The sequence below is a fragment of the Mustela nivalis genome (assembly GCF_964662115.1).
Source record: "Mustela nivalis genome assembly, chromosome: 8".
NCBI lineage: Eukaryota > Metazoa > Chordata > Mammalia > Carnivora > Mustelidae > Mustela > Mustela nivalis.
The window spans coordinates 38,895,595-38,921,695 of record NC_139027.1 but is presented as its reverse complement, the minus strand read 5'-3'; the positions used below and the strand labels follow the sequence as shown (position 1 = coordinate 38,921,695).

General features: G+C 46.3%; 1 protein-coding gene across 2 annotated transcripts in view; it reads right to left on the bottom strand.

The window, feature by feature from the left end:
• Positions 1 to 295: 295 nt before the first annotated feature.
• The window catches only part of CD8A (CD8 subunit alpha), a 33,565-nt gene continuing 7,759 nt past the window's right edge, over positions 296 to 26,101 (bottom strand). For both annotated transcript variants that reach the window (XM_082745555.1, XM_082745556.1), the window contains exons 2-7: positions 6,189 to 6,558; positions 5,734 to 6,099; positions 5,027 to 5,137; positions 4,677 to 4,787; positions 4,006 to 4,036; positions 296 to 1,622 (exon numbers count right to left, since the gene is read on the bottom strand). In XM_082745555.1, the coding sequence (XP_082601681.1) occupies positions 1,562 to 1,622; positions 4,006 to 4,036; positions 4,677 to 4,787; positions 5,027 to 5,137; positions 5,734 to 6,099; positions 6,189 to 6,237 (729 nt within the window). In that variant the 5' untranslated portion in view covers positions 6,238 to 6,558 and the 3' untranslated portion in view covers positions 296 to 1,561. The remainder of the gene's footprint in view (positions 1,623 to 4,005; positions 4,037 to 4,676; positions 4,788 to 5,026; positions 5,138 to 5,733; positions 6,100 to 6,188; positions 6,559 to 26,101) is intronic.

The window sequence follows — 26,101 nt, the reverse complement described above, 5'->3', positions numbered from 1 at the left end:
GGAAGTGGAGATACAACGTGGATGGTTTGGGGAGTAGGAGAAGAATAAATGAAACAAGATGAGATTGGGAGGGAGACAAACCATAAGAGACTCTTAATCTCACAAAACAAACTGAGGGTTGCCGGGGGTAGGGAGGTAGAGACAGGGTGGTTGCGTTATGGACATTGGGGAGGGTATGTGCTTTGGTGAGTGCTGTGAAGTGTTTAAACCTGGCTATTCACAGTCCTGTACCCCTGTGGCTAATAATACACTATATGTTTATTAAAAAAAAAACACAAAAACAAAACAAAACCGATGCCATCAATGTTTTTTATTAAAGCCATTTATAAAAAGCAGAGCAATTGTATTTTTTTACAGTCAGAAGTATATACTTCACATATATGCACAGAAAATCATCAGGAAGAATGTACACCACACTATTAACAATGGATTACACCTGAGGTAAAGAATTATGGGTGATTTTTACTTCCTCATTTGAGTTTTTTCTTCCAGTGAGGACTCAATTCTTGTTCAACTCTGGACGAGAGGAAACGCACGTGTGGAAGGCAGCCGGTTTGGCTGTCCGCCTCCTCACCAGAGTGTCTCCGGTCCCAGCCCCTCATCTGCAATCGAGGGGAGGCCAGGGCCGGTGCTGGCAGCTCTGTAACCATTCTGCCTTTCCGCACCATCAGAAGTCATGATGTTCCAGGAGCACGAGCGGATACGGTGTTCAGAGGCTCAAGAGGACTGCCGTTCCACCGTGCTGATGCTCAGATCATGATTGTCACAGGGTGGTCTCTCCTCTTTCACGGGCCCCTCTGCACTGCGGGGGGCCGGGAGAGCAATTCGGCCTCCCCTGGGGGAGTTCCCACAGATTGTCTTTAAAGGTGGAGTTTCTCATTTTCCAGGATTCAGCTGACCCCTTCCACTTTAGTTGAGGACTTCCCACACCATGGAGTTCCACATGTCGTTATTAAAAAAAAAAAAAGTCTGATAGGATTCAACCACCTTAGAGAACTCTGTGAAAGGCAGAAGTTCTCCTAGAACCCCCTTTAGGCTGTGGGTGCAGTTGTGGGCCTAGAGCTGCTGCTCAAGAAATCACCTGTGCTCCTAGGGTTTGAGACACAGCACCCCCACACTGAGACAAACACCTCCAGAAGACCTGAATGGCTGGAAAAAGAGCCCTGAGACTTGCTGTGACTCTGCTCAAGCTGCTCCCCATCCCTGAATGTCAACCAAAGAGGTCTGGACCGCATCATGCTGAGCAAATCCCCCCACACACACACACCCCAGCTCAAACCACCAGATTCTGAGAACACAGCTCGCGGTAGCCCTGGCCTTCCCACCCTTCACCCCAGTGGGAGAACACAATGGTATCAGAGCCCTTGTGGTGTACTGTAGACGTACAGTCTTGTTTTGTGTCAACCAAGGAAAACACATAAGAAGAAGTCACCCTTCCCACCCCACCCCCACAAAAATAATAATGAGAATGGATATATAAGGAAGGAAGGACTGTTGCTGTTCTCACAGAGAGAATTCTGTTCGGTCTTGTAGTGGCTGTCGCACAGGGTCCATCTCCATGTTAGACGTATTTCTCTGAAGGGATGGGCTTGCCTCCTGGTCCTCCTTGTCTGGGCATTGGCCTGAAAGAGAGGCAGACCATGATTACAGCAAGAGCCCCCAAAGTGTGCTAACTGCCTCCATCCACATCTGGCCCGCCCGCCCCAGCCTCCCAGCCCCTGCAGGGTCTGTGAACTTGTCCCTGGAATACCAGCGTGGGACTGAGTGAATGACGTCAGAAAGTGTCAAGTGCCTTACGTTTGCCATCTTGCTGTCACAGCAACCCGGGGGCCGGGGGGGGGGGGGGCACTGGGAAATAGATGAGAGAACTTGCCCAAGTTCTAACATAATGAGGAGGTGATGGAGCCAGGATCGGAGTCCAGTTAGTCTGGCTTCCGGGAGCCTTTGTCAGGTGCCTGATGACCGAAGTTACCAGTTGAGCTGATTCTGGGTCCCCCAGAAGGATGTGAGCAAATGACCACCATCAGCCAAGCAGAGCTACTTTATCGCACACAGACAACTCAAATTTGATGTCCTACTAAAAATGTGTGTTAATTCAGGACTGGGCTAACACCTCATGATTCATCATGAATGTCAGGTCTACGCACACCATCCTCCAAACCTCTCTGAAAGCTGAGCTGTCCTCGGTCATCACTGAGTGTGTTAACTCAGGCACGTGGGTCCCTCGGATATGTTCACTCCACGTAGCTTTGTATTCCAAGGGCAGGGTTTTGTTCTTGGTTCATTTCAAAATGAGAATTTTCAGTATATGTGCTGCCGAAGCGAGCACCAAAATGAGAATTTTCAGAGAACTTAAAGATAAGGGATGATTCTCCTGCCAAAACTCCCAACTGCACCCCAAGTACTTGCAAATGCTAAAAATCTTTTTCTGTTTTTAAAGGGTCTTCGTCCCCCTTGTTACACCATTCATAATACAGGCATTAGAATACATTATTACAATTCATTACAATATATTCATTACATTTCCGTTATTAAAAATACTGATACATATTTTTAAAAGTAACATTATATGAGATATTGGAATTGTCTTCCTGCAGAGAGACACCAAGGAGTGGGAAATGCAAACCCTAGGTATAAAATTTGAAGTATTTTCATCCACTGAAAGAAACTGATTATCCTTAAACATTCCCATCCCCCAAGCAGGAAGGAGCCTGAGCTTGGATAGAGAAGTCTGAGCTCTGCTATTTGGCATCAGTGTGGCCTTAGACGAGTCACTAAATGTCCTAACCGTCAGTTTCCTCATCTGAAAAAGTGGTGATCATGGTAACTACTTGAAAGATTGTTATGAAACTTGATATTTAAAAAATATATAGGGGTGCCTGGGTGGCTCAGTGGGTTAAAGCCTCTGCCTTTGGCTTGGGTCATGATCTCAGGGTCCTGGAATCAAGCCCCACATCGGGCTCTCTGCTCAGCAGGGAGCCTGCTTCTCCCCCCTACCCTCTCTCTCTCTGCCTGCCTCTCTGCCTGCCTCTCTGCCTACTTGCAATCTCTGTCGAATAAATAAAATATTTAAATAAATAAATAATAAAAATATATGTAAAACAAGGAACTGGTACTCTGTAGGCTTTTATTAAATGGTGTATTATTTTGATAATCTGAGAGTCATCACATCTCTGCAGGGTTGGGTAGATTTCCTGATCTGAGCTGCTCAGCTGTGAGATGGGACTGTGGCATCTATCACATGCGGTTGCTGGAGAAGAGAGAACCTGCATGTAACCCCCATCATGGTGCAGGGCCAGAGTGGGGTCAGTTAGATGTTAGCACAGGCTGCCTCAGCCTAAGTTCAAAGGACAGAAAAGACAGACTTCTCTTCCCACTCACTGGTCTTTGTTTTTGTTTTTGTTTTTGTTTTTTCCTGATCATCTCAGAATGATCACGGGTTGGAATTGGATCGGGGAGTCACTTGGACTGCCAGATAGCTAACTGCTCCTGCCTCTGTTTCCCTTCTAGTCCTTAATGGTAAATCAAGGCACTACACTGACACAGGGAAATTAGGAGCCTAAGCCATTGCTTATTTGGTTCTCCAATGAAAGACTGGCTCTTAAAAACACTAATCACTCAAAAATCTAGAACAAACAATAGAAAAAAAGTTTTCTTAAGAAAACAATAAAACTCAGTTGGAATCATCCAGGTAAAGAGATCTCAAGGCTGTGGAAAACTAGGACTAATAGGGGGAATCCTGTCTGGGATTTTTGGAGCCAGGTCAGAGAATATGGAGACTTAAAGAAGTCGTACTGTTCTCCCCATGAGCCCAGGCCGTGCCTCCCATTTCCTCACCTTGCCAGCCTTGTGCTGCTCTTTGCTCAGAAACTGTGCTGACTCCCTGCCCCCAGAATTCTCCATGGCCTCTCTCTGGGAAAGGTTCCCACCAAAGGCTGCTTGGGAAGCTAGGACCTGTGCAGAGGGCTGGCCAGTGTTAGCAGCTCTATGGGTTATAAGACTCACCTGGGACATTTGCAAACCCGTCTTCTGTTCCCTGGATAAGAAAAAGAAGAAGTAAAATGACTGCCTCACCACCACCAATAGTCCCCAAATAGATTTACTTCCTCCTTCCCTTTTCCTATTTCCTTAGAACTATAACTCTTGAAAACCAAGTAAGAGCTGCTTTTCCATCCCTCTTCTCATCAATTTTAAAAGCATTGCAAATACACATGTGGGCTAAGATAGGTTAGTACAGTCACCTACAGTGGGACCCAAAGTAGTAGGGGTTCACTGAGAGGTGGCGGAGGGTAAATCTCAACAAGTCACAGTTTTGATCCAGTCTTCCTGAGCACTAGTCCGAGGGCCACAGGGGCACACTCTCTCCGGGGGGTGGGTGTAATAAGCCAGAACCTGCACTCTCTACCTCCTTCTCCTTGGCCAATGGAACACAATGCTCCTGTCCATCCTGGAATAAGGGCTCTGTCTCCCTAAGAACGCCCCAGAGAGTGGAAAGAGGAGTGGGAAGGGGTTTCACGAGTTCTGTCTCCAGGAAAGAAATGGGCTGTGCCTACAGTACAGCTCAGGTTCCAGAAACCATCCTATCTCTGGGCAAGCTGCCTGGAGCAAGCCACGCAGGAGGAAGTGGAGCAACCCCCCCCCCTTCCCCTGCCACTCCGAGCGGCCCTAGAACTTACTATGGTTGCAGATGACGGTGATGACCAGTGACAGTAGAAGGACCGCGCAGGTCCCAGCCAGCGGTGCCCAGATGTAGATTTCACAGGCAAAGCCAAGCACACCTTTTTCCACTGAAGACACCGAAGACACCGACGTTTAGGAACTGGCCGGGATTCTCTAATCCACACCCCCAGCTCGGGCCTGTCCCTCGGGTCCGGTCTCGGTTTCCCCACCACTTGAACAGGTTTTGGCTCTATCTCCACGATCAGGGCTGAGCCCGGTGGGGGTTCTCCCCCACCATCCCCCCCCCGCCCCCTACCCGCACCGCCCCTGGCGGATCCGGGTCCCGGGACCCCTGCGCGGGTCTCACCTGGCTTGCCCGCCGCCGGCCGGCAGATCCCGGGGCGCTGAGACACCGGCTGCGACGTGTTGGTGGGCGCCCTCGTGGGTAATCGCGGCGCGGGCGTAGGGGTGGGCTTGACTGCGGGAGAAACAGAGCGTGGTTGGAGTCGGACAGGGGACATCGACACTAACCCTCCGCACGGCTTCGCGCGCCTTTGCCCAACGGGGCGCCTCCTTCGCCCGCGCGGACCTCTGCACTCAGAGAGAGGAGATGGATTGGGGACCTCCAGGATGCGTGCTCTCCGCTTCGCCGCGCGCGCGGTAGCCTGCTGCGTCCCGGGCGGGGCCGAGCACACCTGGCGCCTCGGACGGGAACGCAGGAGCCCGCTCCTGGTCTCCCAGCCTCTCTCCAGGGCTCAACCTGCAGGCTTGAGGGCTTGGGTTGGTAGCCAAACGCAGGCTCACAGAATTTAAGGAACTGTCCAGGGGCAGACAAGCACCCGAACTCAAGCCCAAATCCGCGGGACCTAAGAAGCCATCTTCAGCCCCTACCCAGCCGCACCTTGGCCTCAGTTCCCTTGTCTGTGAAATGGAAGCAGTATTAAGTAGTCCCCACGCCCCCCCAAGGGCGGCTAAGAGGCTCAAAAGCGGGGCTCCGTATGAAAAAAAAAAAACGGGTTCATAGGTGAGCCCTAAACCCCACACCGAGAGGTGCCGCGCCCCGGGCGCCCGGACCTGGCAAGAAGACCGGCACGAAGGAGCTGAAGTACAGCACCGAATTGCTCAGGACCGAGCAGAAATAGTAGCCTTCGTCCTCCTTGCGGAAGCGGCGCAGGGTGAGGCTGTAGAGGGTGTCACGGATCTTCTTGCCCGAAATCTGTTCGGAGTCCAGTCCGTCGGCCACCTTGGTCCGGGTTTGGGAGAGGTACATGAGGAAGACGGGGCGGGCGGCAGGTTCGTTCTTCTGGAGGAGCCAGGAACAGCCCGGCGCCGCGGAGGGCAGCAGCACCTCGCACTGCAGCTCCACTTTCTCTCCCAGCTGTCCGACCACCTTCGCCGGCGACAAGCGGAACTGGCTCGGCCCGGCGGCCGCGACGGCATCTGCGGGCGGCAGGCATCGAGGCTGAGCCGGGAACCCCGCGCTCCTCGTCTGCCCCGTCCCCCGCCCTCCCCAAGGGTCGCTAACTCACGGAGCAGCAGGGCCAGCGGCAGGAGCAGGGGGGTCACCCAGGAGGCCATGGCGTGCTCTGCGCTGCACCACGCGTACCGACGCGCGCTGGAGCGGGTGGGATGCAGAGGGGGCAAGTCACGCCCTTGGGCCAGACGAGGAGCCAGATTTCGAGTTCGGAGGATGTGATGTCATCCGAAGCCCCGCAGGGGAGAGTCGCCCTCTTTTTCGCGGTTACCACCTTCCAGCCCAGGGAGCAGACTGGGGTCCATGATCTGGGCCTGGGCCGTCGAAGCGGGCTTCTAGGGCCGCTGGGGACGGTTAAAACTCCGGGCTTGAGGACGAAGACAGAGGCTCGCAAATGACCTTTGGAATAGGCTCTCCTGTGGGCGCTGCAGAGACAGAGGGTAAGGAGAGTTTACAAGAGGTGAAGAAGGTGAGAGTAAGCAGGAAAGCAGAGTGTCCACTTCCTTTGTAGTCACTCATAATGGCTCTAGCAAGACCCGGCGCTGAGGGCTGAGGAGGGAGAGGCGTTGGTGACTTGCACACCACTCCGCAGGGTAGTCTGGGTGCTCAGCAGGAAGGAGAAGACCATGAGGCAGCAGCCACCTGCCTTGTGTGGGACCGAAGGTCCTCTGGCAACCACACCCAGTCCTCCCCACTGCCACACATCACCCGACAGCCTCAAAATTTTTTCTTGGGGCTGCTGCAACAGCCTTCACATGAGTCCCTTTCTTGGCCACACCTTTAGCCACCCTGCCATGATCATTATTCTTCTAAAGGGGATCTGACAGGGTCACTCTTGCAGACTTCTATGACTTGCAAGACAGGATGGAAGCTGAAACAGGGCTTGACTCAGAGCTTTTGGGTGCTAGCTCCTCCTAGCCTCCGCCCAGGCCCCTGGCCTTCCATTCTCACTGAACTTGAAGCTGTCTAAACTCTGGGCTCCTGTCCTTGCTGTTCCCTTTGCCTGAAATTCCGTTCTGTTTAAGGCTGGCGGCCAGCTTCTGTGCTGTAGGACACAGACGTCATTCCTCTTTATCCTTGGCTTTAGGCGCTGGCCGGGGCCCCGTGTGAAGCCTGGGTGAATGCCTGGGAGCATCCTTCACTCTTCTCTCTCAGGCTCTGGCGCATCATATCCCCTTCCTTCTTGCCGTGTTGCTATCCTGAAGCCTTCCAGCCCCAGTGGATGCCCGCCTCTCATTACTTCAGGGTGCCCTAGCCTTTCCACTTTGAATCCCAGAACAAATACACCTCACACTGTTGCTACCTGAGTCTAGAGTCAAGCCACGTGGCATTATCTGTTCCATGTGTCTGCCCCACCCATGGATTTTGCCTGGTGAGGACTGGTGAGACACCCCTCCCCGCCATGTCATAACATAACTTGGGCTGAGCTGTGTTGGTAGAACTTAAGTGGTGGATGGGTTTTAAAAAATTACTACTAGTACTTTGATTTTAATGTGTGCTCCCCAGCCTTCTCAAATCGTCCTAGGTGGAACATTTAACATATTTTATTTTAGTTCCAGTGTAGTTAACATATAGCGTTATATTAATTTTCAGTGCACAGTTCAGCCCTTCCATCCATCATCCAGTATTCATCACATCCTTCATCCCCATCCCCTATTTTGTCCATTACCCTCACCCACCCCGCCTCCAGTAACCACCAGTGTATTCTCTATAAAGGAGTCTGTTTCTTGGTTCCTCTCTCTCTCTTCCTCTCTTTCTTTTGCTTATTAGTTTTGTTTCTCAAATTCCACATATGAGTGAAATCATATGGTATTTGTCTTTCTCTGACTTATTTCCCTCAGCATTATACTCTCTAGCTCCATCCATGTCATTGCAAATGGTAAGATTTCATTCCTTTTTGTGGTTGAATAATAATCCATGTATAAATGTACCACATCTTCTTTTTCCATTCATCTATTAACGGACATTGGGCTGCTTCCATAATTTGGCTATTGTTAATAACGCTGCTATAAACATAGGGGTGCATGTATCCCTCTGAATGAGTGGTTTTGTATTTTTTTAAAGTATTTTATTTACTTATTTGACAGACAGAGATGACAGGTAGGCAGAAAGGCAGGCAGAGAGAGAGGAAGGGAAGCAGGCTCCCCGTTGAGCAGAGAGTCCGATGCGGGGCTCAATCCCATGACCCTGGGATCATGACCTGAGCCGAAGGCAGAGGCTTTAACCCACTGAGCCACTCAGGACCCCCAGTGTTTTTGTATTTTTTTTATAAAGATTTTGCTTATTTATTTTAGAGAGAAAGAAAGCATGACTGGGCGGAGAGTCTGAAGGAGGAGAGACAGAATCCCAAGCAGACTCCCCACTGAGCCTGAAGCCCAACGTGGGGCTCGATCCCAGGACCCCACGACCATCACCTGGCTGGAAATCAAGAGTCAGAGGCTCAACTGACTGAACCACCCAGGTTCCTCTGTTTTTGTAATTTTTTGGGTAAATACTCAGTAGTTTGATTACTGGAACATAGGATAATTCTATTTTTAACTTTTTGAGGCACCTCCATACTGTTTTCCACTGTGACTATGCCAGAAATCTCCAGGAGACTCTCCCGTGAGTGCGGGGCCTGAGGCAGGGCTCTATCTCGCAACCCTGAGATCATGACGTGAACTGAGAGCAGGAGTCGGTTGCTCAAGCAACTGACACGGGGTTGTATGACACCTGCATTTTTTGCAACCTCCCTTTCTTAGCTAATAGTAGAAGAAGGAAAGCTCTTCCTATCAGCACATGTAGATCTATCTCATTCTTCTTAATGGGTGCATTCTCTATGGGTGTTCCAGAATTTAGTTTTCCTGCTAATGGACATTTAAGTGGGCTGCAGTAGACACAATATGTCTACAGTACTGGGGACTTGCTCACTACATGTTAGATTTTCAGATGGAAGACGAGGGAGACTGGGGAAAGAAAATGCTTTGTAATGATGGTTACGACTGTGACTCACAGCAGGGCATCCCTGGCATGTAGATGTACACATGTATGGTGTGTCCCTGGCTGTGTAGACACAGGGCTGTCCCTTAACCCACAGGACTGAGCGTGGCAAGGAAACAGTCAAGTCCAGGCCGGCCATCTTGGTCACCTGAAAGAGAGCTGCAGCTGGCTTGGAGGCCTTCCAGCCTTGCAGCTAAGAAAAGTGTCAGCCATGGGGGTGGCAGCCCCTTTGTACAGAGCATGACAGAGGGTGGGAGGCATGCCAAGGCAACATATGAAACCTACCAAGGAGGCTTTGTGACCCCAATGATATTTTTTACAGAATGTGGTGGATTCTCAATGCAACCACAACGACATCCGCCTTGCAGCAGGTGGGAGAGCAGATGCAATTTGGAGAATTCTGGGGATGCTTGCTTGCAGCAGGGCCAGGTGTGCAGAAGGCTGGGCGGGGCCCGCTCCTCGCTGCCAGGTGAGCTCCCCAAGTACCTCAAGTACCCCAGGTACTTGAGTACCCCAAGCTGCGGCACTCACATGGGATGGCATGAAGGCATGGGCACAACGGCAATGACTTGCACGCTGTCAAGCAAGTCCCTTATTTTTAAAAGCATCCAGAGAGAGATAAGGTAAGAGAGTCACCAGTATCTGTGCTAAATTTAAGTTAAGTCTTTGTTTCTCTCGAAGGTGTTTGTTCTTAAAACATGGAAATAAAGTAATTTTAATTTACATGAATTGAAGGCATTCGGAGCACATTAACTGGACTGCGCACTGGTAAGAAATTCATCAGGGCTCAGTACCGTGGCTCATAAGACACTGACTGCAGGGGCGACTTGGAATCAATGGCCAGCTGCCTCCTCTTGCCAGTCTTGAACTGTGGAGAAGATACTGTCTCCTTGGAAGGGGTTAGCTTGTCTGGGGCTAGAAAGGCCTTTCTTTGAGCTCTAGAGTTAACAGGGCCTTGCTTTATCTCCATGCAAATACCTGTCAATTCCACCCACCTGTGCCACTCCCACTTTTTCTGGAGAATGTTTCAATGTACAGAAACATGGTCATACCATATGTCTTTGAGTTGTGTTGATAAATAGAGGTTTAGTTTTTTATTTTAAATGCTGTGTAGTGGTATTGTGAATATTCCACAGTTCAGTGGTCCTCCAACCAGAGGATTCATACCCTGGGGGGTCAAGGAGGCTGGCTGTCTTTGGGGATACACGTAATTTTTAGGGGCTCATTTCCAGATTTTCAGCTCCCATTGGTTCTCTTTTCTAAGACAGATCTGCCCAGGAGCAAATGTCTGTGTCTAGTCTTTGTGCTGATTCGCTTTCCCTGCCTCCCCTTTCATAATCTCTCTTTTCTTGCTTTAAAACAAAAAGGCAGACAGGCAGTCCTGTAGGTTACTATGGTACAATGCCCAGTGGGGTCAAAACTCTATGCGGCAATCATCAAGGGGAAACACCCAGATAGTTTTCATTTTACATCCATACCGTTAGCTGTGGATAAGCATTTCTCCTGGGGAAAGTTCCCAAGATCCTTGCAAAGAGGGTGTCTGGGAGAAATGCTGGAGCCAGACCACCTTATGGCCAACTCCTGGCCCTCATCACTTTACTCAACTCTCTCTGTAGAGCTAGAATGCAGAAGCCAGAGAGGTATTATGGGATGTATGCTCATTCCTAGTGTGCTCAGCAGCATTGCAAAAGGAACCACACTTCCTTTTTTGACACAAAGTCTGATTTGCTAATTGTTTTGACATTGACGACTGACTTTGCCAAAGCGGTTAGCTGGCAGCGTTTTTATTTGCAATGAATCAAATGAGGTAAAACCTTAGCTCCAAAGTTTTGATGAAAACAAAGTTTAGGGCGCCTGCGTGGCTCAGTCGTTAAGCGTCTGCCTTTGGCTCAGATCATGATTCCAGGGTGGTGGGATCCCACCACCTTCCCAGGATCCCTGCTCCATGGGAAGCCTGCTTCTCCCTCCCCCACTCCCCCTTTTTGTTTTCCCTCTTTCACTGTCTCTTTCTCTGTCAAATAAAATCTTTAGGGGTGCCTAAAGGCTTAGTAGGTTAAGCCTCTGCCTTTGGCTCAGGTCATGATCTCAGGGTGTTGGGATTGAGCCCCACATCGGGCTCTCGGATTGGTGGGGAGCCTGCTTCCCCCCCAACCCCGACCCTGCCTTCCTCTCTGCCTATTTGTGATCTGTCACATAAATAAATAAAATCTTTTAAAGAATTTTTAAAAATCTTAAATAAAAACCTCACAAAGTTTAAAGTCTGATAAAATGAAAACATTAAATTAAAATATTATTTTGGCAAATTTGTGTTGAAATTAAAAATATTTCCATTTCCCCAACCCCTTCAAATTTCATCAGTGAAGGCAGTTGCTTCTAGGTGAGGTAAGAATGGTACAAGTTCATGGCTACCCAATAGACGTGGTAAAGCCTATTTGAGTCTGCTTCCAGCAACTGAGCACTGAATAAATCTAACAATGATAATCAATCCACTTACAGGTTAGTGGTTCCCAAGTCTTTGCTTTCAACACAATTGAAAGAAGACCCACTCTAGTTGGCAGCTGTTATGGGTTGGATTGTTTGTGTCCTCCTGAAAATCGTATGTTGAAGTCCTAACCCCCAGTACTTCAGAGAGTAACCTTATTTGGAGATTGGGTTTTATCGGAGGTAAAGTCAAGTTAAGATGAGGTCATTAGGACCTTATTATGGCGGGTTGTAATCTGGTATAACTGGTGTCCTTATAAAAAAGGGAAATGTGGACACAGAGACATACCTTGGGGGAGTGTCATGCAGAAATAAAGACAGACATCAGGCTGGTGCTTCCACAAGCCAAGAACCCCAAAGATGGCTGGCAACCTGCTGGAAGGGGAGAGGGACGGCGCAGATTCTTCCTCACGGTCCTCAGAGGGAACTAACTCAGCCTTTGTCTCTGACTTCTAGCTTTCACACTGTGAGACCATACATTTCTCTTGTTACAGCAGCCCTAGTAAACTAATACAACAACTAATAGATCACTAAGATGAATTTCTTTTTTTTTTTTTTAAGATTTTATTTATTTGTCAGAAAGAGAGACAGCACGAACAAGCAGGAAGAGCAGCAGGCAGAGGGAGAAGCAGCTTTCCTGCTGAGCAAGGAGCCTGACATGGAGCTCAATCCCAGGACCTGACATCATGACCTGAGTAGAAGGCAGACACTTCACTGACTGAGCCATCCGGGCACCCCTAAGGTGAACTTCTGGTGGTAGTTCACCATTGTGGTTTTTGTTTGGGGGAAAAAAAAAAAAAAAAAAATATATATATATATATATATATATATATATATATATATATTTAAAAGATTTAGTGACTCTGCTATAATAAAACCAACTATTTATAGGGACAAAATTTCTCAGTGCTTACATTGTATTTTTTTAAAAAAGGGGGTGGCATCTGGGTGGCTCATTCATTAAGCGTCTGCCTTCGGCTCAGATCATGATCCCAGGGTCCTGGGATCAAGCCCTGCATTGCATTGCTTCTCCCTCTCCCAGTCCCCCTGCTTGTGTTCCTTCTCTTGCTGTGTATCTCTCCGTTAAAAAAAGAAATAAAATCTTAAAAAAAATAAAAGTAGTAAAGTAATTGGTTTTGTACCTTTTTTAGCAATACGTAATAGTTTTCTGTGAGTTCATTAACTGGGTACTCTCCATCTCATTAAGAGCTAAAATTTCCCTCAAAGTTATTTTTTTACAAAAATTCTTATTTTGAGGTAATTATAGGTTGATACTGCAGTTATAAGAAGTAATACAGAGCTCTCATACACTCTACCCAGTACCCCCCAATGGTAACATCTTGCAACTCTAGTACAATATCACCAATGACTACTTTATGTTTAATTCTTAATTTTCAATGTTCATAATTTATGTTCTCTTTGAACCATCTACACTACTCATAGCTGCAATAATGGCATAATCTAAACAACTTTTTGATACTTAGAAATTCATGGTTACAGGAAATTAAATTTTCAATTTATGCGTTTTTCTGGCCGAGAAGATCAATCAAAGATCTTCAAGCATAAAAACATATTACATTAAAATAAACTTCTAGGCAGGAAGATGGATAGAATTCATAAATTAGAGGGGAGAAAGGAATGACAAAAAATTTCCAAAAGTTAAAGAACTTGTTTTTGCTTTTAAAAACAGGTGATAGCTGAAATAAAAATCAATATATTATTTATTTACATTTTATCAGAAACAATTAAAAAGAGTGATGGAAAGGTCTTACCTTTAAACATCAATATTTACAACACATTGGAAACTATATATTTTACAACTATTTATGATGAAAAATGCTTGACGCCAAGTTAAAATGGAGGGAAGGAGTATACCGATGGTCATAGCAACCCAGCCGCCCTCCCCTCCTCCCCCACAGATGAAAGGATAAGCAAATGTGGTGTAGCCACACAATGGAATATTATTCAACTTTAAAAAAGGAAGGAAGGACATTTTGACCCATACCACAACATGGATAAAGCCTGAGAACCTTATGTTGAGTGAGATAAGCCAATGACCAAAAGACAAGTCCTGTGTGATGCCATTGACATGAGGTACATTGTGTATTCGATTCATTGGACAGAAAGTAGATAGGCAGTTGCTGGAAGCTGAGGGCCAAAGAGATGGAGAGTTATTATTTAATAGGTGCAGAGTTTCAGTTTTGCAAAATAAGAGTTCTGGAGATGGAGGGTGGTGTTTGTACAACAATGTGAACGCACGTAATACCACTGAACTTTACGCTTAGAAGTGGTTAAGATGGTAGATGTTATATGTATTTTACCACAATAAAAACTTTAAAAAAAAATGAGTGAAGGAGCACATAGTCTTTCATGTTTGTGGGGGATACAAGAGCAATGAGATGTGATGAGAACTGTTTATCCATTCCTTTGTTAATGCAGCTTTAGGCTGTTTCCAGTCTTTGCTCTTACAAACAACGCTATAGTGAACACCCTGGTAAGTATTTCCTACGGTCCATGTGCAAGATCTTCCCTAGGGTGTCAGCTTGGAAGGAACAGCTTCAAGAGGATATTGACCTTGAGAGCAGTGACTTACTTGGAACATGAGCTTGTCTTCAACCTCCATAGCTATTGGCAAATTTGTCTCCAAAGCGATGGTACCAGTTTATCCTCACACCAGCTGTGCGCGACTTTCCGTTTACCCACATGCTTTATGATTCTTAGTTTTGTCAGTCTTTTCGATTCTGTCACTCTGAATGTCATTTTGTTGGTGCTTAGAGAACCGGATTTATTTCTGACCAGTTGTCCGGTACTAATTTCCGCAATAAATGAGGCTTTAGCTCCTTTTTTTGTTTGTTTGTTTCTGGACTGTCCTGGGTCCTGCTGTACTCACAGTTAAGGCTCTGACAAAAAATACCCGGTCACAAAATAAACCTAAAAAAGTCTCACTTCTCCTTGTTTCCTCCCCCACCTTCTTCGATTCTCCCTTTTCCTTTCTTCCTACCTTCCTTCCTTCCCTTCTTTCTACAACTTGTTATCTGGATCCGGTGTATCCATAACAGAAACTTTAGTGTTTTTTTTTTTTTTTTAAAGATTCTAAAAACTTTATTTCAAAGAGAGAGTGAGCGCCTGAGCAGGGTAGTGGGCAGAGGGAGGAGCCGGGAGTAAAAAGTCAGGGGAAATTTTTCTTTTCACAAAGACGGTTCACTCTTTCTTTGGGCGCTGGTGGAGGATCCATGAAGTAACCTCAACTCAACCGGAAAGCTTTCACTCCCACGTTCTATAAACTGTGACCTTGCCCGTGGGAAGCCCCCCACCGTGCAAGTGTCTGAGGGGATCTTAGCGGTTCTCTTCACGTGCCTGCGGGGTGAGCCGTGGAAGCTGGAGGACGCAGCAATGGAAACAGTGCGAGAGAAGAGGGCGGTTGTTTCCACTCGCCACCAACGCCCGAGCGCCGGCGGAAAGGGCTCCAGCTCGCCCTGCAGCCCACTGACCCAGTTAGAAGAGTGTTCTCCTCCGGGAGGAGGAGGGCCGGAGTAGTGAAGGCAGAAAAGGCGAAGCTTGGGAAGGGAAGAAAAGACGGAGAAACCCAAGGCTTTGCCCTCCCTCCTCCTCCAGCCCTCCAGCTCCTCCTCCCTCTGTTTCGGTGGGGGCGGGATGAAGGGGTTAGAGGGCTTTCCAGGGTGGTTTGCACCTTCTCAGCTCAGCAGGAATGAAAGAAATGAGCTGCCTCTCCACACCTCAGACACCAGCTGAGCTGTCCATCAGGAATGTTCCTACAGGTGCCCAGAGGCAGAACCTGGAAAGAGGACTCCCCGCACCCCACCCCCGCCCCGGCCTCAGCTTCTCCCTTGGACTGGGGAGAATGTCAATGTGTCCAGGGCGGTGGAGAGGAGCTACATGGAGCTGGGGTGTGGGTGGGATGTGCAGTTGGTGTCCTGCTTCAGGGGACCTCTTCCAGTTCTGAGGGTCCCCATGCTGAGAGACACACCAGCAGTGGGGACAGGCAAGGAAACACGTGACTCCTGATGACGGGGGTGCCAGGATGTGGTGGGTGCAGCGAGGACAGGAGCTTAGCCCAAGTCGCCACCTTTAGCAGGGGGCGGAGGGAGGCTGGGGGAGGGCGGGCGACCAGAGAGACCTGCACTGCTGCTGTGCCTGAACCCAGCTTAAAGGAGGCCAGGTGCAGAGCTGGGGAGCCAGGCTGAAGGCACAAATTGTTGCAAAGGAACCGTGGCTAGAAGTGTGTTTGGGGAACCCGCAACAGCCAGGTCCCTGGAGACAGAGTTGATGGAGAGGTGGTGGGGTCATTGTAAGGACAACAAATCGTCCACTCCCCCCACCCACCCCTACTCCCTTCTCAGTTGCTCATTCAGCACCATTTCTGGGTTAACCCGGGCAGAAGTCTAAAATATCCATCCTGGTTGATCCAGAGCCTGAAGCCTTCCCACCATCTCCCACAGAATTCATTTTTCTCTGCATAGCAAGCCCCTTAACAGGGTAGCCAGCACACTTCCCACTCTTACCCCAAGAAACAGTGGGCCCTTTAGAAGGTCAGGGTCTCATTTTCTTAGACCACACACAAAAATAAACTCAAAATGGATGAAAGACCTCTCAGCGTGAGACAGGAATCCATCAAAATCCTGGAGGAGAACACAGGCAGCAACGTCTGTGACCTCAGCCACAGCAACTTCTTGCTAGACACGACTCCAAAGACAAGGGACACAAAAGTGAAAATGAACTATTGGGACTTCATCAAGATAAAATGTTTTTGCACAGCAAAGGAAACAGTTGACAAAACCAACAGACAGCCGACACAAAGGGAGAAGATATTTGTAAATGTCTTATCAGATAAAGGGTTAGTATCCAAGATCTATAAGGAACTTACCAACTCAACACCCAAAAAACCCAAATAATCCAGTCCAGAAATGGGCAGACGACATGAGCAGACATTTCTCCAAAGAAGATATCCAAATGGCCAATAGACACATAAGAAAAGTGCTGAACATCATTTATCATCAGGGAAATACAAATCAAAACCACAATGAGATACCACCTCACGCCAGTCAGAATGGCTAAAATTAACAAGTCGGGAAATGACAGATGCTTTCAAGATGTGGAGAAAGGGGAACCCTCATACACTGTTGGTAGGAATGCAAGCTGGTACAGCCACTCTGAAAAACAACATGGAGGTTCCTCAAAAAGTTGAAAATAGAGCTACCCCATGACCCACGAATTGCTCCACTGGGTTTTTACCCCAAAGATACAGATGTAGTGATCCAAAGGGGCCCCTGCACTCCAATGTTTATAGAAGCAATGTTCACAATAACCAAACTATGGAAAGTGCCCAGATGTCCATTGACAGATGAATGGATAAAGAAGATGTGGTATATACATACATATATACACAACGGAACATTATTTGGCCATCAAAAAACAAAGGGAATCTTGCCATTTGCAATGATGTGGCTGGAACTAGGGGGTATTATGCTAAGCAAAATAAGTCAGTTAGAGAAAGACAAGTACCATATGATTTCACTCATATGTGGAATTTAAGAAACAAAACAGATGAGCATAAGAGAAGGAAGGGAAAAATAAAATAAGATGAAAATCAAGAGGGAGGCAAACCATTAAGTAAGAGATGCTGAACTCCAGGAAGCAAACTGAGGGTTCTTGGAAGGGAGGTGGGTGGAGGAGTGGGGTAACTGGGTGGTGGGCATTAAGGAAGGCACATGATGTAATGAGCACTGGGTGTTCTATACAACTGATGAATCACTAAATTCTACTTCTGAAACTAATAATATATGTTAATTAATTGAATATATTATATGTTAATTAATTAAAAGAAAAAAAAATAATGGTCGGGTCCTGGCCTCATGCCCCTGCCCCTGTAGGGCACAGAGCTCAGCGCAGCACAGAAGCTGAAACTGGGTTGCCATAGTGGGGTGGACAGGACCACAAGGTGGGGGTGGGGAGCGCGCTCAGGGCCTCCGGCAGGGGAAGCAGAGAGGAAGGATCTAGAAGGTAGAGTTGGAGATGAACTCAGAAAAGACCTAGTCGAAAGCATTTATGTTACAGAAGTTCCAGAAGGGTGCGCATTTTACTACAAGTCCCTCAGGGAGGCTCTCCCTGAGCGGGGATTAACGGGCGGGTCACTCCCCACTAGGCCCGCCGGTTGCCCACCTTGAATGAAAGCTCAAGGTCACTGGGTCCAGCAGGGGGCGATGTTGCTCTAGTTTCCACCCGGTTGGGGGAGTTGGGGTGGGGCTGGGACTGGGATTGGGGGTGGGGGGAGGGGTGGGGGGGAGGGGTGGGGGGAGGGGGGTAATCCGAAATCAGTCGGCGCTGGACCACTAACAAAACTGAAGCAGGTGCCAAGTTCCTGCCCAGCCACGCGGTGGCCGGGCCCGTTGAACCTCGCCACCCAGCCCCAGTAATCCCGCGGCTGTAGCTCCCGCCCCTGCCTTTCTCAAGATCGCCACCCCGACTCCCAAGTCCTCTTACAGGCTCCTTCCAGCCCCACTTTTCTTTGGTGACCAGAATTACTACAAGAGAGCGCGGGGGTGGGGGGGGGCGGTGGAGGGCGGGACCTGCCTTTTTACAGCGGATCAAACGACCAGTTAAAGATAGAATTTCTGGGGGCACCTGGGTGGCTCAGTGGGTTAAAGCCTCTGCCTTCGGCTCAGGTCATGATCTCAGGGTCTTGGGATCGAGCCCCACATCGGGCTCTCTGCTTAGCAGGGAATCGGCTTCCTCCTCTCTCTCTGCCTGCTTCTCTGCCTACTTGTCATCTCTGTCTGTCAAATAAATAAATAAAATCTTAAACAAACAAACAAAAAAAAGATGGAATTTCTGGCCTTTTGTTGGGCGGGGAGATACCTGGGTAGACTGTTAATCGCCCCCAGTGCTTGCCACCTTTAGTCTTAAGCCATCTGTGCAATGCCTCGTCCCTAGAAATAGCTAGAATGTCAACGTTTCAAAGGAGGGTAGGAATCACCAATTTGAGAACCCCTCTTCTTTGGGCCAGGCTAGGATTTCTCCCCATTCTCCATCCTGAAAAGGGACCGACTGAAGATCCTGGTGGGCCGGACCGGAGATCCTGGGCCCTTCCAGGAGCCGGGAGGCCCAGCCGGGGGATGGTGGTCTGGTCGCGGCCCGGGGGTCCCCCGGAGGGGACGGCATGGCCGAGGCGCGGAGAAGCCGCGGGCGGGGATCCTCTCGCTCTCTCCTTGGGACATGCAGCCCCGAGAGGAGGTCTGGACCGGTGGGTGGGGGGAAGAGTAGGAAGAGGGCAGCATAGGGCAGGAAGCGGATGGGGTCGGTGGAGCGGGGAGGTGTGTTGGCGGGGGGGGGGGGGGGGGTGCTCGGGGAGTCCTGGGGCAGATGGAGCATCCGGTCCCCGGCCTCCCGTGCGGGACGCAGAGGTCGCTGTGCGGAGATGGGACCCCGCGGCAGGTGCAGGCTGGCACCACCGGGCTCGGGCAGGTGTGGGAGTGGGGGAAACCTCGGAGCACTAAGGTGGGAGGTTCCTTTGGCCTTTCCATTGATTTCATTCCGCGTTTGGTTTTAGCTAACTTGGAAGGCGGTGCTTGGAGCCCAGCCCCATGGTCAAAATGCATCATGCTGTCAGCCACTAACACGTCACTAGGCCCAGTCTGTTACTTCTGGTGACAGGAATCCTCGTTTTTTGTTATTCGCGTGGATCCAGAGCTGATTAGACCCGGGGGGCAGGGGCTGCAGTGTGTCTGTGGTGGGCTGGGGGGGGGGGGGGCGTGTCCTGCTGCACGAAATTTGTGGATTGGCAGATCCCTAAATCTCTCTTTACCACAGATGTATACAATCAATATTTAACCTAAAAAGTTTTGCCTTCTTTTCCAGGCTACAAATATTTTGCAAAATAGAAAATAGAAAAGGGAAGGAAAAATAATCACCCATCGTGCCAATATGGAACTATAATCACTCTCAATAGTTGCTCTTCTTCTTCTTCTTCTTCTTTTTTTTTTTTTTTTGGTATTATTTCTTGTTTTTTTGTGTTCTAAGCCTGTACTGATGTGTCTTTAAAATTTTTCCCCCATCATTTTCATCATATTTTCTATTCAGATTTCAAGCCTGCTTTTAAAAATCTTATGCTATACACATTACTTTTATAACATGATTGTCATGAATCTCACCTGATACCGGCATAAAAGTCTGCTCATATTTTGCCCAATTAGTCCCCAATTAGTTGGACATTTAGGGTGTGTCTATTTTGTTCATTATGATACAGTGATTTCTAAATAGCATGTAATTTCTTTTTTTTTTAAAGATTTTATTTATTCATTTGACAGAGAGAGATCACAAGTAGGCATAGAGGCAGGCAGAGAGGCAGGCAGAGAGAGAGAGGAGGAAGCAGGCTCCCTGCTGAGCAGAGAGCCCGATGCGGGACTCGATCCCAGGACCCTGAGATCATGACCTGAGCTGAAGGCAGCGGCTTAACCCACTGAGCCACCCAGGTGCCCCTAATTTCTTTTTTTAATTCTTTCTTTTTTCTAAATAGTATGTAATCTCAATTTTTATTTCTTAATTACCCTGAGAGTTCTTAAAAAGGGTTAACAATTTTTTAAGTGGATAGATTCATTTTAAATTTTATTTTTAAATTTATTTTTATTTATTTATTTTTAATTTTAAGTGGTCTGAGAATGTGGCCCCTATTTAAGTTTCCTGGAATTTTGAGCTTTTGATAGGTGATTGATTTTGTAAATTACTTTAAGCATGGTGTTGAATGAATGATTGGGTACAAAATTCTTATACATTAGGTGAAGCTTCATCAAATGTTATCCATAACTACTATGTCCTTTATTTTTATCTATTTGATCTGCTACTTTCTGAAAGAACTATAAGTTGTCAAACTATGTGGATTTAATATTTTCTTTTTATATTCCTAATAGTTTGTGCTTTATATATTTTACTTATTTATTAAAATGTTTTCCAGCTTTATTGAGATATAATTGACATGTAACATTGTATAAGTTTAAGGTGTCCAATATGATGATTTGATATGTGTATTGTGAAATGGTTATCACAATAAGAAGAGTTAACACAGCCATCACTTCACATAGTTACATTTTCTTCTGTGCAAGTTGAGAACATTTAAGATTTACTCTTAGCAACTTTCAAACGTACAACAGTATTATTGTTGATTATGGTCGCCATGCAGTATATTACATTACCCAGAACTTATTTATCTGATAACTGGATGTTTATATCTTTTAATCATTTTATTTCCATATTTTAAAGTGATGCTGTATAGTGTGAAAAGCACATGGCTCTTACAATGGCAAACAGACAAATTGGCATATGTATCTTTTTTGGCTTTTAAATTATTTTCCTTGGGGAGGGGGGCATCTGAATGGCTCAGTGGGTTGAAGCCTCTGCCTTTGGCTTAGGTCATGATCCCAGGGTCCTGGGATCAAGCCCTGCATTGGGCTTTCTGCTCAGCAGGGAGTCTGCTTCCCTTTCTCTCCTTGCCTACTTGTGATCTCTGTCAAATAAAATTTTTAAAATTTTTAAAAATCTTTAAAAAAAAATTATTTTCCTGCTGTGCTGGGTGGCTCAGTTGGTGGAGCGTCTGCCTTCACCTCAGTCATGATCTCCTGGTCCTGGGATTGAGCCCTGAGTCAGGCTTCCTGCTCAGTGTGGAGTCTGCTTGAGATTCTCTCTCTCTCTCCCTCTGTCCCTCCCCACTGCTTTTTTTTCTCTCTCTCTCTCTCTCAAATGAATAAAGTCTTCAAAAAAATAAAAAATAAAAGAAGAAATTATTTTCTTGGTCTGAATTTTGGAGGGAAATGGCATCAAAAGTCAAATTGGCCTCTAAAGGACTTGACAAACTCTCATGGTTGGCTGCCACATGGGAGTGCTTGCTTCACTGAACTTCACTGAACTCCACAGCAGGTGTCAAACTAACAAAGCCAAAAGCAGGACAGTTTTATTTTTAAGATAAGAAATGGGATACTGCAGGGGGGCCTGGGTGGCTCAGTGGGTTAAACTTCTGCCCTTGGCTCAGGTCATGATCTCAGGGTCCTGGGATGGAGCCCCACATCAGCAGAGAGCCTGCTTCCCAATGCCCCCCCCATCCCCGCCCCGCCTGCCTCTCTGCCTACTTGTTATCTCTGTCAAATAAATAAATAAATATCTTAAAAAAAAAAAAAGAAGCAGGATACTGTGAAAAAATTTGCTTTTTTTGAGGTTGCTTTTCTGCCTGCAACTACGATGATTATTGTCTTTGTTGTATGTGGGTTGTTTGTGCTTGTCCTTTTGTACTTCTGTTTTCTGACTTGTAACGTGAAGAGGTTAATCTCTTTCAAGTCTTACATTCTAGGAATTATGCTTATGTTTATGCTACGGCAAAACACCTTATTGACAAAAAAAAATCCAGCCCATCAAACCAGATACCACAAATTCTCCCTCTCTGCTGCCTGTGGTCCTGAGCAGAACTTTCAGTGTGGCACACAAACCAGGTAGAGGTACTGTGGAGCCTCAGGCTTATACAACTGAGGTGTGTGTGTGTGAGTGTGTGTGTGTGTGTGTGTGTTTGTGTGTGTGTGTGCTGCTTAAAAAGCATTTTTTAGATTGGTGAGATCTTAGGGTAATTGGGCTGAAATATGGGGGAAAGTGATGCCCAGTGAGATTACATGATTTTTCTGGAATTGATAGATTCTTCTTTCATTGTCCTTAAGGTAAAGAAAGTTTGGTGGAGATAGAGGGGAAGTAAGATATAGGAAGCTGGACTTATTGCTTTTTTCCGGGATTATTAAGAGGATGAGGGATGGTCCAGTCTGTCATACGCAAGTGGCCCCATCCATTTATAATATACCTTCAGTATCTTTTATGGTCCACGTGATCAGTAGAGATAACCCTTCTTTCATTTCTGGTATTAGTAATCAGTGTCTTCTCCCTTTCTTTCTTGATAAGCCTGGCTAGCGATTTATCGATTTTATTGATCTTTCCTAAAGACCAGCTTTTAACTTTATTGATTTTCTCTATTGTTTCCCTGTTTTCCATTTTATTGATTTCTGCTCTCATTTTTCTTTTCTTCTGCTTGTTTTAGGCTTAAATTGCTCTTCTTTCATTTCTTAAGGTGGAAGCTTCAATTATTGATTTTAGATCTTCCTTCCTTTTTAAGACCCGTATTTAATGCTGTAAATTTCCCTCAAAGCACAGCTTTTGCTCCATCCCACACATTTTGATAAGCTGTATTTTCATTTTCATTTCATTCAAAATTATTTTTAAATTTCTTTTGAGATTTATTCTTTGACTCACGTGTTTGTTGTTTAATCTCCAAATATTTAGGGATTTTCCAGATATCTTTCTGTTACTGATTTCTAGCTTAATTTCATTATAGTCTGAGACCATGCTTTGTATTATTTCTATTCTTTTAAATTTGTTAAATGTGCATTATGGCTCAGAATGTGGTCTGTTTTGGGAAATATTCTGTGTGAACTTGGGAACATTTTGTATTCTGCTGTTGTTTGATAGGGTATTCTATAAATGTCAGCTAAATCAAGTTTGTTAATAGTACTGTTCATGTTGATTAACTCATTACTGATTTTCCCCCTGCTGGACCTATCAATTGCTTAGCAAAGATTCGAAATATCCAACAATGGTGGATTTGTCTTTTTGCCGTCAGATCAGTTTTTATCTCACAGATTTTGACAATCTTTTGTTAGGTGCATACATGTTAGATTTTTAAGTCTTCGACATTATGTAATGCCCCTTTTTAATCCTGAGACTTTTTCTTATTCTGAAGTCTGCCCTATCTGAAGTTAATATAACTCTAAAAGAAACAGCTTTCTTTTGGTAAGTATTAGCATGATACAGCTTTTCCCATCGTTTTGCAACCTACCTGGACTTTACCTTTAGGCTTCTTGTAGACAGTATATGCTTGCATCTTGTTTTTTATATACTGACAATCTGTCTTTTAGTTGGTATATTTAGACCATTCCCACTGAAAGTAATTACTGATGTGGTTGGATTAATATCTATCACATATGTAACTGTTTTTATTTGTTTCCCCGTGGTATCCAGTAACTATTTCTCAATGTTTTTCCAGCATGTGCCTGAATAACACTGAAGTGAGTGAACCATACCTTTGGTGATCCACGGTGATCCCTGGGCCAGAGATGCCAGAACAGCCATATCTCTGAGCACTTTCCAGTTCCAGCGCTGCCTTTTCCCCCAGCCTCTTGGACTTGGGGCAAATTTACTAAAGGTGGACACTCTGTAGGTCACAGGGACAGGGGACACCGCTCACCAGGGCAGAGCTAGAGTCTCTTACCTAGAGTCTGACTCACCTAGAGTCAGAGCTAGGACTTGGGATGGGGGCGAGGAGCTGGAACACACTGAGGGGAGGGGGAGGGATTCTGGTAAAAATGGGAAAGATCCACTCACATTGACCTCCATATCTTGCTGCTGATCCTCAGGGATCCTGGGGCCAAGCAGCTGTGGTGAGGTCACAGTGTGGCTGTACTTTGCAGGTGGGCATCATGAGGCGGGGATTACTGAAATGCCTTCTCTTTGGGGCCCTGCACAGGATAGGAGGGCCCAGTACATGCCCTGAATTGGCAACAGGCTGTGAGTTACTTGCTAAGAACAATGGATGATTTACTCTGTGACTCAGTTGACCAGTTCCATGTTGTGTCAACTTACAGAGAAGGAGCCAGGACTGTAGCACTCCACAAGCCTAGGGCACCTAAGAGGATTCACCCTCAACTAATTTAGGAGCCTGAAGCCAGAAGAGGCAGTTTCTGTTTCTTCTGAATTCTCCTCAAAAGGAGGAAATCACACACACTGAATCACTTATTGTAATTATGCTGCCAAAGTAAGCAAGTTCATCTCGTTTGGGAAAGGAGGCGTCATCGTGGGTTTCATCCCATAGTTAGTCAAGGTGAATTTCAGTAGCGTGTGACTTGCAGTTTAGTTCCCTGACATTTGGGATTGAAGGTGCAAGGGTGTGTATGTGCAAGAGACATCCTCATCCCTTTTTAAAAAAAAAAATTTTTAAAGGTCTTATTTATTTGCCAGAGAGAGAGAGAGAGAGAGAGAGAGAAAGAGAGCATACGTGGAGGAGGGGTAGAGGGAGAAGCAGGCTTCCCAAGGAGCAAGGAGCCCGATGTGGGACTTGATCCCAGGACTCGAGGATCATGACCCGAGCCAAAGACAGACGCTTAGCCAACTGAGCCACCCAGGTTGTCCCAAGACTTCATCATGCTTTTAAAATTTCTCCCCCCTGAGTTGTGAGGTGGGTTGGTCTTGTCATCTCAGGTTGGAAGACAAGCGAGTCTGTCCCTGACATCAATGAACTTGTTCTGACAAAAACTTCCTCTCAGAGATAAACCATATTAGATATGAAGACACAGCTTCAAGATATCAGTGTTCCCAGCTAATATGCAGTCTGTGTACTCTGAAGGTCTACTAGATATTAACAGACTGATTATAAACATCTAGTGGAAGTCTAAAGGGGCAAAAAAAGTTAAGGTAATTTCATTGATGGGTAAGGGGAGAACTTGCTTTTCCAAATATCAGGATTTATAAACTATAGTAATTTTAATAGTAATAAAGTGATAGAAGAGAGTAGAGGACCCAGAAAAAATATATATGAGAATGTTCGAGTTGGTTGTACCCATCGGTAGTCATGTTGCTGTGACTATTGGCTTTCTTTGGGAAAAATATAAAATTTGACCTCTATCTCCAATCATTCGCAAAAGTATATCCCTGATGGAGAGAGGCGAAATGTGAAAATAAGTGCTTTAAAATTTTTGAAGAACAATATTTTTTAATGACATAGGATAAGGGCAAGATTTGCTGATCCAGACATAAAAACAAAAGCCATAAAGGTCTGATGATATATCACATTAAAATTTAAAAAAAGAATGTAGGACAAAAACTAGTAAGTACAAAGTTCAAGGACAGATCTCAGATTAAGGAAAGATAATTGCAATGCATAGAAGCAACAGAAGATCATGATCCATTATATATAAGATGATTACAAATTGAAAAGAGAAAGACGTGTGGCTCAATTAAAAATGAACTAAGTACGGGGTGCCTGGGTGGCTCAGTGGGTTAAAGCCTCTGCCTTCCGCTCAGGTCGTGGTCCCAGGGAGCCTGCTTCCTCCTCTCTCTTTGCCTGCCTCTCTGCCTACTTGTGATCTCTGTCTGTTAAATAAATAAAATCTTTAAAAAAAAAAAAAAAGAAGAACTAAGTACATGAGCCAACCGGTATCCATATAAAAAGATACTAAACCTTAAGTGAATAAGGAAAATGCAAATTAAAACAACCAATATCACTTTATACCCAGATTAGCAAAAATTAACAAGACTATTCATATCCAGTATGAGGAGAGGGCCCAAGAGCTCAAAGGCAGTGTTGATGGGAATGTGAATTGGTGCTTCCACTTTGGAGTTGATTCGGCAAAACCTAGCAAAATTGAAGCTTCTCACGATTTTCCCTCAATCCACCCTCCCTCTCCAATCCCA